The sequence below is a fragment of the Hibiscus syriacus genome, unplaced genomic scaffold, assembly GCF_006381635.1.
Source record: "Hibiscus syriacus cultivar Baekdansim isolate YM2019G1 unplaced genomic scaffold, ASM638163v2 tig00116965_pilon, whole genome shotgun sequence".
In the NCBI taxonomy this organism is placed as follows: Eukaryota; Viridiplantae; Streptophyta; class Magnoliopsida; order Malvales; family Malvaceae; genus Hibiscus; species Hibiscus syriacus.
In genome coordinates this window covers 5,487,151-5,499,640 of record NW_024063490.1, presented here as the reverse complement: position 1 = coordinate 5,499,640, position 12,490 = coordinate 5,487,151, and the positions used below count along the sequence as shown (strand labels likewise).

Below are 12,490 nucleotides of genomic sequence, written 5' to 3'. Positions count from 1 at the left end.
TTAACAAAAACCAACATGTTTCGTAAAGTATGCAAATGGTAGTAATGCATTATCTCGATTTGTAAGCTACACTGATTGAACATTTAAACTCTATTTGATCTCTCTCAACTTGAATCCAATGTCCAATAATATATCGGATACATATAAACAAAATTACATCAGAAACAAAGCTTAATTTTGAAAAACAAGTCAAATCGGGAGGTTAATCGGTAAAAAATAGCTTATTGGGTTCGAATTTGGCAAAACGAACCTAAAAACGGACTCAGGACATTGAAAAACATCATGATAAATGTTCTCGAAAAAAGTCAACGGCAAGTCAACGACTGGTCAATGGCCAATCAACGGCTCGGCTGGGCTCGACTCAAAATTACTTGATCAGATCGGCCCAACCGGTTCAGTCAGTCAACATACCCCCTAGTTGACAGATGATGCCCACGTCCGGGGTGCGGCGGCTCTAGTCGTCGATTCGGTGCAAAATTTTCCAGTCTTGTAGATCGACACCTTAGGAGTCTTGTGCATGTTTTATTTTACGGCGAAGCACGACAGAGTGTGGAATTTTAAAATGTTCAAACTTTTTCCAAAGGTAATGGGAGAGTGAAAACGGCGGAGTAACAATGAGGGGACACTATCGGTTAGGGTTTGTTTGCAAAATCTTGGGGAGCACATGGAAGGTGGTGGTGTTGTGAACAAACGTCGGGATCAGTCAAAAATATTGAAAATCCTAAGGAGATAGCTTGAACTCCAATGAATCTTTGCGTGGCTTTCTACGACAAACGACGGGCTTCTCGGAGTGTAGTCGGTTGGGTTTTGGTTGAGAATTAATGACGCATACACCGGTGGTGGCGGTGTTCGTCACCGGAGGCCGAAGGGTAAACGATGAGGGCTTGGTTCGGCTGATGGGTGTTTTTGTTTGGGAATTGATCTGGTACATATATAATCAAATAACATATTTATTAATTTACAACTTAAATATGAACCTAGTCTAGTAGAAGAGGCATGGTTAGGCATGCCTTAGGTCATGGGTTTAACACCTAGCAACACCTTTTTTTCCTATGGTTAGAATGGATGGGTAAAATTGGTGTTAGGTCCTTGAAATGATTTAAGGTTTACAGAATGACCCCAAATAATCCAAAATTTAGCAATTTGGTGTCCAATTTTCTTTTAAACGACTTTAATTTTTTTATACTTCTCCATTTAATCTTTTAATTAAATTTGGGGTGTTATAGTATGTTAATTTTTCATCCATTTTATATATGCCATTTATTATTGTTGCATTCATAAATCATGCATATATTCTCTCGTTTTCCAAATTAATCAAAGGTGATATTGTCTTACATCGTGGGTTAACGAAATTACGTCCAACATGACTGGATTTCAATTTCTGCTAATCCACGTAGTAGGGGACACCTCTTTCAAATAAAATCGAGTGAATTATCATTTTCATCAAGTCAAATATTTAAAAAATTGATTCACTCATTCTTTAAAAGATCGTCGAAATAAAATGATCGCAATTTAAATTTTGGATTAGAATATATAAAGTTCCATTACTTAGACAACGTATAATCGAGAGGTACCGATTTTGGGCGCTATGGGGGTGCTTACCATTCCCCACACGTAATCGACTCCCGAACCCTTTAAAATGAATATTTGGTAAACAAATACCAATTTTTGTCTTAAAAATGATTTTTCTTAAAATTATTTTAAAATGCGACTTTTTTAGGTATTTGACCTACCCAACCCAAATGTCGTTGACGACTCCAAATTTCAAATTAAACCAAAATTTGAATTTCCCGAAAAAAAGTCATAATTATTTTTAAATTTAATTTTTCTATCATAAATATATTTTATAATAATAAATTGTATATGATATATTAAATAACATTATAACATGAAAAGAATATGAATATATATATGTTGTAAAAAATATGAAGAGATATATATCTTATATAGTCAGGGAAATTCAAAAAACTAAAAGCAATTTGTATCATAATATAAATAATTATAATTAAATTTGTATAAAAACTTAAAAAGGTCGACTCGAAAAAATTTTACGTTAAATTCGAGTCATAAAATACAACTTATTAATTTAAACAATTTGAAAATTTTAAATTTAATCTGATTCAACTCGATTGAATGATCACCAAAACAAACTGGGATTTTGTGGGTAATGCGTTTACGTTGAGTACAATTACATCTCTATCTCCGTATTTGTTCAGCTCTTTTTGTGTTTTGTCCTATGGTTTGTTTTTCATAGGGTTAAATATCACATTCATACATTAAGTGTACTAAAATTCTTAATTTTATACATAATATTAAAAATCCTGGACTTCATACATGGTGTTTTTTGCTATTTACGGGTTTATTCATTTCCGTCACGGAAGGTGATGTGCCACTTTAAATTTTTTTTAAAAAAGAGGTTAAATTACATTATTCATCACTCGACTATCTTATGTTTCTTATTTTTTTCACTAAAATTTGATTTTTTATAATTTCATCACTGAAATTTGATTTTTTAACTAATTTTTAAAAAATATTTTTCACTAAAATTTTAAAATATTTTTTTTACTAAAATTTGATTTTTTTAAAAAATAAAGGTTAAATTAAATCATTAACCGAACATAAAATTAATCGATCGATTAATAAAAAATTAGTTCGATCGGTTTAATCGGTTTTAACAAAAATATTTTAATCAGTTTAATCAAACATAAAATTAAATCATTTGTTAATTTTTCGAATGATCACTAGGGGTGTTCATTAATTGGTTAAAATCGATTAAACTGGTTGAATTAAAATTTTTATTAGTCGATTGGTTAATTTTATGTCCGGTTAAAGATTTAATTTAATCTTTATTTAAAAAAAATCAAATTTTAGAGAAAAATATTTTAAAAAAATTAGTAAAAAAATTAGTGATTTTTTTTGTTAAAACAGATCGTACTAAAATTTTAATGAAAAATATTTAAAAAATTAGTGAAAAAAAATCAAATTTTAGTGAAAAAAAATAAGAGACAGAAGATAGTTGAGTGATGACTAATATAATTTATCCTTTATGTTTTTAAAATATAATTTTTAAAATTCCACGTCCACCTTTCGTGATGGAAATAGATAAACCCGTTAACATTAAGTATAAAATTGAAAATTTGGTATACTTCATGTATGAATGAGTATTTAACCTTTTTTTTAATTAGAATTCCGCCTAACGCGGGCTTTTTTTACTCAAATATTTATATAAATTACTATTGAAAATTACATTTATTTTACATTATCTTCTGAATTAAATTATTTTGTGCCGACAAATGTATTTTGGAGGTCATACTCTCTCTACTTACGTTATAGATATAGACTGGGACTGGGCACAAATGAAAGAAAGATAAACATAAGAAAATTTATATAATCTCATGTGAAAAACACATATTTGCACGAACACGAAACGAATAACAACAACAATACATATATATTAACTTCGTTTTTAATTATTTAACAAATTTATGATTATATTTAAACACCTAAAAATTTTCATATTTATATAATATAAGATTTAAAAATCTCATAATAATTTTTAAACTCTTAATTTAGGTGATTTCGATCTACGTCAATACAACAGTCAAAAATAACTTTTAATATTAAATCTCGAATATTTTTATCTATGCCGTGATAAATCCTATTGCTTTAGTCACATTCAATTAAGATTGTTTTTTTTAACTAAATGTCGATTGTATTGGTTCGTGTTTGATGAAGTTGACCGTTGATTATATATCATAGACGTGTTATGTAAGAATGGCAGAACGAACCGAACTCGACGGGAAAATTTGAAATCCGGCTAAGTTCGGGTCGGATCGGGTATCAGAGTAAAATTTGAGGATTTTTTCGGGTTCGGGTTAAGGTATCTCCGCCCCACCCCGATTATATATATATATATAATATTTTATATTTTTTATATTAATTATATATAATATAAATAAAACATTTTGGGTTCGGGTTCGGGTTTGAGTGCAACATTTCGGGTCGGGGATGGGAAAAAAAAACCCCGACGGGGCACCCCGATAAAAAACTCGACAGGGAACGGGACGGGGACGAGGACGAGAATTTATTTCGGGGATGAGGACGGGGAGCAAAACCCGCCCCGTTGCCATTCCTAGTTCTATGCTCCAAACTTCCCATTCATTGTTGAAAACATCTTCTAATTATGATATATCAACAATTAGTTTATGATTTAGAGAAAAAAATCAATTTGGTCCCTGAGCACTTTTAGTCCTTAATTTCTTTCAAATTTAATCCCTCTGTTACATATTAATTTTGAAATTTGGTAGCTTTCTTTGAACATAACCCCTAAACTTAGATTTCATAACGTGTTTTAATTCTTAACGAAAATCAAATTTAATTAAAAAAAGTTGTCAAATTTAAAAAAGATGATGGACAAAAAAGCAATTTAATGACTAAATTAAAAAATTCAAGAATTATAATTTTCTTTATCCCTTTCAAACATTGATTCAATGACTATTTTGTTCGGTAAAAAAATGCTAATAAATGGTAAACTACACATATAATATCTAAATTATTACTTTCCTTCTGTTTTGGTACCTAAATTTTATATTTTTCAAAATCATGTCTGACGTTTAATTTAGGTTTCAATTTGATACCCACCATTAAAAAAATTAGCAGAACTACTGATGTGCTATTTTTTCAGTAATGACATGATATTATCTTATTGTGACACATCAGCATCACCATTAAGTTTTTAAAAGTGGATACCAAAATGAAACCTAAACTAAATGTTAGATATGATTTAAAAAAAATAAACTTTGGATACCAAAATAGAACAAAATTAATAGTTTAAATACTAAACATGTAATTTATCGAATAATAAAATATAAAATCAATGTAATTTTAGTATTTACTTATGGGTATATTTAGTACTTAAACTATCAGTTTTGATATATTTTAGTACCTAAACTTTTAATTTTTTCAAAATCATACCTAATGTTTAGTTTTCAATTCATTTTAGTACCCATCATTACAAATTTAATGTGTTAAGTGCCTAAACTATTGATTTTGATCTGTTTTAGTATCTAAACTTTCAATCTTTTGAAAACTTAACGTAAAATTTTGAACAGAGTATTAAAATGAAACGAAAACTAAAATTTTTAATGGCGAGGTACTAAAATGAAACAAAAACTAAACTTTAGGTACGATTTTGAAAAATTGAAAGTTTAGATACTAAAATAGCTAAAACTGATAGTTTAGGAGCTAAACGCATAATTTACCATTTTCTTATTGAGTTAATGAGTTGACTCGAAACAAATTTAAGCAACTGAACTCAATCTGACTCAGTCCAATCATTTAATTAAAACATGTTTTAATTTTCTTTTGACAGAGAAAAAAAGGTTCACCAACTGATAAAGCATCCTACTTTGCTAAGAGAAAGAGGGCGCGAAACAAACGTCTTCTCTTCCCTCTACGTCTACGCCATCACTCATACAAACTACAAGGAAAGGAGAAAAAAGGAAGGAAAAAAAGGGTGATTCAAAGGTTGAAACAATCTCCCTATTAGCTCAATGGAGGATCGACAACTTTGGTACTTGTTCTTACAGAAAATCCGACCCTTTTCAGCTCGTTCTTTGGAACTGGTACTCTTTTTTTTAATCTAATACCCAGTTTTATTCTTTATTGGAATTTTTTTTGGTCTTGTTTGATAACTTTGACTTTATTGAAACAGGCACTTGTCTATAGAGAAGAATCGATATTTGTATATTCGTTTGTTCCCTGAGCCATCTGGGGTGTCTAGGAGCAGCCTCCTCATGCTAAATTCATACTTCGGATCTCTAATGTTGGTGTTAATCGTAGACTTTACATCTTAAATTGATAGCAAAGATTATGGCTTTTGAATGTGGATTTATTTTTAGAAGAAAGGTTGAAGATGAAGATCAAGTGACGGGAAACTTACTTTGGAATTGAGTAATCACTGTCATTTGGATTGTCACAAATAATATTTATTAGTAATGCCTTTGATCTCTTGAACTTTTCTATCGCTTTCTTATCGATTGAACAATGGACTTAGAATTGCATTCTCAATAGGCTTTTATGCATGTTTAGTTTGTTTGAACAGCTCTGGGAATTCACACTTGACACTGTCTACTTGGTGCTGTAGTTCATGATAGACTGCTGCGAACATGCGACGACTTTTGTTGGCCTGTTGATTCTACGTTCCATGGGCGCTTCATTATTGATGTCGAGTTTCTGGACCTAAGGATCTTCCCTATAAATGTGAGTTCCTTTTGATTGTCACTAATGTAGTATGCTAGCAATTCACTAACTATGCTTAAAGTTATTTTTCTTTACCTTGTTATATGTCTGCGGATGTGTTCTTCTCTTAAACCTTCATGTTTTAAAACGCAGGGTGGTGAATCCGTTTCCATATGACCGGTTGATGGAGCAATGGAGTCTCTGTCAACTCAAGGCACCCTACGCTGCCTTGCTCGTATGCTTGATGAAGGTCTTCATGCAGATGTTACTATCCAAACTTCTGATGGTACTTAAGAGCACACAAGGCGGTTTTATCCACGAGTTCACCCGTTTTCGAGAGCATGTTCCATCACAACCTTAAGGAAAAGGCGTCGTCCACAATCCATATAGACGACGTGTCACTGGAATCTTGCATGGTCCTTCTCAGTTACTTGTATGGAACGATAAAGCAAGAGGACTTTTGGAAGCATAGACTGGCATTATTGGGAGCGGCGAATAAATATGACATTTTAGATTTAAAAGATGCTTGTGAGGAGAGCCGGTCAGAAGACATCAACTAACAGACTGTCCTTGAGAGGCTGCAGGAGGCTTGGCTTTACCAATTAACCAAGCTGAAGAAAGGGTGCATGACATACTTGTTTGATTTCGCCAAGATTTACGTCGTTAGAGAGGAAATCAATAACTTTTTCCGGCAGGCGGACCGAGAACTGATGCTGGATATGTTTCAAGAGGTGCTGACGGTTTGGAAACCGGTATGACTTCCCCTTTTGGAGTTTTTATTTTACCTTCGAGTTGCTGGTGATCAGACAAGTATGCGGGAGTCTTTCTGATACAGTTTGCTGTATATTACTCGAATAAACTCCACATTTTGTTTCCCGATATCTGTGTACATAGGCCCGGTACAAAGGCCTGCGTGCTAAGATCTTTTCGTACCGGTGTCGATAGCTTGAGGCATGTGTAGCTTCGTGTAGTGATTAGTGCAAAAACTTCATTTGTAAGGAATGTAAACTTTCGTTGTCGAGTGTCATCACAATGCAACATTCATGTGCTGTTCTAAAATGTATAACTGCATCAATATTGAGTTTTCAAGTCTCGTGTTTAAAATGGTATCAGAACACTTCAAGACCTTCATGGTTCGGAACAAAGATATGACTAATCCGTCGAGTTTGAAATTCAATCCATAATAATCTAAAAGCCTTGCCCTTTTATCTTTGAACAAAACAGGAAGCAATGGGATTGTTTATGCTTTGACACTAATCAGAATGCTTATATGTAGTTCAATTGTAAATCTTGAGAATTTTCATACGCATCGTTACTATAATACAAAGATCTTTAATGCAGGGCAAGAGATTGATAACACTGGCTTCTATGTTCTAAGGCCAAAATTGTTAGAACAATTCTCCGGTCCGGGTTACCGGCAGAGGGAAAAAATGGTGTTTCGAATGTACACAAAAACTTAAGAGCAGTGTACAGGCTATTATTTGACAAAGGTATGTCTGTAGAAACCAACTTGCATCCTTTTCTGATGGGTTTCCATGGTTCTCTGATAACTTCAAATTTGGTAGATAGCTTATTAAGCATGTTCGAGAGTGTCAAGAGTCGGTCCAGACAATGCGTGAGGGGATGTTGAAGGTTGCTAGAGTTGGAATTTACATTGGTTTGCTGAAGGGTAATTGTTTAGCTCCCTGTTCCAGAGCTTTTCTCCATAATCTGTACCTCACTCCTAGCTTATCATAGCTGACTGGTAAATTCCAGATGTTTGCGCCATTAATCATACGTTCTTGCTGGCCTATTACGAGTCGAAGATCTTCATTCAAGACCTGTATTGATCATGTGTATAAAGCAGGACGAAATATTAGAGACAAGCACCGTCGACAGATATCGGAGATGTCTGCAACTCAAACTGGTAAATGATGATAATACGGAGGAAAGGCGATATTAATGATTCTTTTACCTGCTCTGCAAAATGTCTCCATAAATAATGCATGAAAGGAATGTGCTTCAACACGGGTGCGAAATCGAGTGACATTCTATATAATAGTCTTGTCTTATTTCTTGATGAAGGTATGCATACATGAAGCTGATGAAGGTGTGTTGTGCATTCCTTGGTACTTTGTCCTTCCAGTTTTCCCGGCTTTGATATCCCGATGGTCGATAGCACCATACAAGGAGGCCGAAATTCCATATCGATGGGATAAGGGTCCCAGTATCCTTGGAGACCAGATGCAGGCGTCAAGAACTTCACCAAACTGCAATGTCCAGATCACACACAGCAAGTATGATCATATATTCAAAATCATACCAACTATTAATTGTTAGCATTTAGTCCATCCGTACTACTAACGAGCAAGATATTTAGAAGAGTCATCGATCAAAACAATTCCGAATTAACAGAGTAAACCATTTCCCAATCTGATTGCAGAAACAAACCTTGGAACAGTCCATCCCTTGGCAAACGTGGAAGTGTGAGTAAACGGTGCATGAGCAAGATCCAAAAGGTTATCCAAAAGGAGCCCGTGTTCGACCGGAAGTTCCATAACGATCTGGCATTTATCAGCATATGATGTGAGATAGTGCGCGGATGTCTACTTAAAGTTGTCCATTGTTTTCATTGCGTCAATTAACAAAGTTTGTGCGTTTCTTGCAACTATAATCGTGTTTAAAATCATTTAAAGAATACCTCGGCATGAATTTGAAATCCGGAAGGAGGCTGTAAGGAAGGAAGGGTTGCCATAGGAGGGTCATCGCCGGGCCAAATCCAGATCATTCCCTCTTGCTCAAGACAAGACAATGATCTTATCTTCGCATTAAGCAATCGAGTAGATGGCATTTTTTCACATTTCCCATCTGTTGTGTATTCCCAGCCTGATGCATAAAAGATGTTTCATGAATTTAGAAAAAAATTATACAACTATTTGTTAAACACGATTATGGACCGGATGTAATTCTGAGCATTTTTATTGTGTAAATCATTCGCTGATATCTGTCTTGCTTTTAAAATGTACAAATCCTAAATTCATACTAACCATGGTAGGGGCATTGAATACGACCCTCATTAACCGAGCCAAGGTGAAGAGGACATGCTCTATGTGCACAGGTGTTCTGGACGCATCCCGGATTCCCATTTTTTCCACGGAAAAGAACCCATGGCTCTTCAAAGCACTCGATCGGAATCTGGAACGAGATGTAATAGAGACATTAATAGGACACATCACACATGTTAACTAGCTGGACGATAAAACAACACAAAGTTCCCGATCATCGTTATGTAGAACGAGTGTGTCAATATTTTGTGGAGTTGGATGATAAGCAACATTATAGTTTCGAATATAGCTTACCATAGTGTCATCCTTCAGATCAGAGGAGAAAGCAATGGGATACCAAAAATTCTTCAAGCACGGGTGATATGGTTGAACTGGACCAGACACATCCAAGCTTTTCTGGGGTAATTTCTTCTTCACAGTATCTGAAGATAGTGTTGATGGACTAGAGAAGGATGCTACATTGGGCTCTGTTGCGGTCCTATCATCTAAAAGCTTATCATTAACCAATTCCTCCATGTAAGCTAGCTTATCCAAAGCGGCAGCAACCCTTGTTTCAGATATATGTACCTGTTATTTCTCCGGATTAGTACCGAAATTGTCTATACCGGAATTGTTATATCTCCTGATTGAATCATAAGAATCACAGTTTCATTATCTGCAGATTTTTAATACCTGTTTATGAGCTTGTGCTAGTTCTCCTTGCAATTCCGCAAGCTCTTTCTTCATGGTTCCGATAGACTTGAATTCACGAGCAAGAGGATTCAACACTTCCACTACCTACAACCATAACAAGGCACCAAAAACTTATTAAACTGAAAATAAGAGAAAAGATTATGCAAGAATGTCTTCTCGAAAATAACAAGAAACAACACCAAAAGTTCGAAAACACAGGTCAAGTAAAAATAATACAACTTGAATAAGCAACAGCACAAATTCTAAGTGCTCACAAAGAAGAATATCATATTGAGACCTTTTCATGAAGAACCATGATTGTGAGTAGATCTTGCCGAGCCCGCCAATCGCAGTACTGAATGTCGTATCGAGCCACTTCCAACGCCTGATATATATCTAAGAACTTCCCTTTACATTGTGGAACTTTAGACCTTGGATCCTCAACATCAAAAAGTGTTCCCCACTGGCTCTTCTTATCCCCCAAGCTACTTTCCTCACCAAACACAGCATACACCCTAAACCCCTTTTTAATGGCCTGAAACAGCACCAACCTCGAATTATAAGCCACCACGTAAATTAACTAATAGACTTAACAAATCAATAAGCTCACATGAGGTGTTAAACCAGGGAGTTTAGTGCATAAATTTGGTGGAAAACCTTATACAGTTTTTTGAAAGAAAAAAAAACAGTGTAAAATCTTATACATTTACTTAGCATAAGTAGGGCTGTAAACGAACCAAGTCAAGTTCAAGTATTATTGAGTTCGACTTGACTCGAAAAGTTTAAAGTTGAATTCGACATGAAAGCTCGTGAGTTTAAAATTATCATACAAGATTAAAACTCAAAATCAAAAAGTGAAACTTGACTCGAAAATTCATCTGCTTAAAATTTTCAAACTCGACTCGAAAATAAAAATTTGAGCTTAACTCAAGCTCAAAAAAATCTTAAACTCGAAACATTCTTAGTTAACTTGATTTAAGCTCAACCTCAAGTTTAAGCTCAAACATTAACCATAAATACATGGAACCCTTTTAATTGTATTTTTTCAAATAAGCAACATTTAAAGGTTAATATTATTAACAACTTAATATTAAATTAAAAATTCGATCTTTTCGAGTCGGATATCAATAATCTTCCCTTTGTTAAAAGTTGAGTCCATTCAATTCCAGAACTGACTGAATCAAAAATCGAATGACTGACAATTTGTATTGTCTCATTTAGATCCGTAATAAGATCATCGTCCACTAGTGCATATAAGTGACTATATTAAACTGATAAGGATCATACAAGTTCAGTAAAATTTGAGACAACCCCAAATAAGTTTAGCTCAAAAACAGATTGAAAAACCAAATCTTTAAAACTCAAAATAATAAAAGAACTGAAATTATCTTCAAAATCCAGCAGCTACCCAGATAAACTAATACCACAAAAAAAGCAGAAAAGGTACCTTTTTAGAAGAAGTAATCTTGCAAGATCTTTGTAAAGAGATTGGCAAAGACAAAGCAGCAGCAGTAGCTATGGCGGCCATGGCGTTTCAAAAGGGAAGAAGATAACTAATGTTTGAATAGCCGTTTGGTGGGCAAGGGAAGAACGAGAGAGAGAGAGAGAGAGAGAGAGCCCAGGCGGTCTAAGCCACTAACAAAAATTGGGATGTTGTTGGATAAGGGTTGATGATGCTCGCGTTCTTGGCAGTCCTTCCAAGGGTTGCCACGTGGACACCAGTGTCGTACACGTGGCATGACTCGTTTCCACAAGCTTTTAGACGGCTCGTAGTATCTTTTGTTTTCCCGGGGGTTGATATCTCTGCTGATTGCCAGCTCGGATTCTGGAGATATCTTTGTCTATCTCCCTATCTCTTTGTGCCTTTTTTTTTTTTTTGGCTTTTATACAAAATAAATGTTTTAACTATTTCTTTAAAAACGTTTTAGTGTTTAATTTTTTTTTGTTAAAAATAGATATTAATATTTTCTCTATTATATTTTTAGGTGTTCGACATCAACCGCCATTAAAAATTATCGTTAAGTGACACATGTTACACTCTGATAATTTTTTTTAAAATTATTTAAAATTAAAAATGTAAAAATATAATTAAAAAACCTATTTTTTAAATCTTAAACCCCCCCCCCCAAACTTTTAAAAACTTTATTTTAATCTCTTTGCCACCGTCAGTCACCACTAACACCATCAATCGATTGAACACCCAGCGACGTGTAGTCGACCACCCACCCACGACCAAAAGCCTCATACTTTTGTAACCAATCAAACACAAAAAATGGTGTAAATGAAAATTTTTGTTTTAGGGTTTCGAAACCATAATAATCTCTTATATCAATTGTGGTAATCGACCTTTTGATCGGATGTGGTGATCGATCGTTTGTCGTTTGGTCGGTCGTGGCAGGGGAGGGGGAGAAGGGAGGGAAGAAGACGATACACTATTCTTTTTTTAATATAAAATATTTAAAAAAAATTAAAAATACCAGAACGTGACATATGTCATTTAACGAAGATTTTTAACGGCAGTTAACGTCTGAGCA

At 34.2% G+C, this 12,490-nt stretch overlaps 1 protein-coding gene and 1 pseudogene across 1 annotated transcript; one reads left to right on the top strand and one right to left on the bottom strand.

The window, feature by feature from the left end:
* Positions 1-821: 821 nt before the first annotated feature.
* Positions 822-7,114, top strand: LOC120191138 (annotated as a pseudogene).
* Positions 7,115-7,576: 462 nt separating this feature from the next.
* LOC120191164 (chlorophyllide a oxygenase, chloroplastic-like) lies at positions 7,577-11,588 on the bottom strand. The gene is made up of 9 exons (XM_039194138.1): positions 11,404-11,588; positions 10,255-10,497; positions 9,957-10,061; positions 9,579-9,851; positions 9,267-9,414; positions 8,921-9,105; positions 8,671-8,783; positions 8,195-8,489; positions 7,577-8,060 (listed from the first exon to the last, which is right to left on the bottom strand). The coding sequence occupies exons 1-9, from the start codon at positions 11,482-11,484 to the stop codon at positions 7,890-7,892; spliced, it is 1,614 nt and encodes a 537-aa protein (XP_039050069.1). The 5' UTR covers positions 11,485-11,588; the 3' UTR covers positions 7,577-7,889.
* Positions 11,589-12,490: the final 902 nt, after the last annotated feature.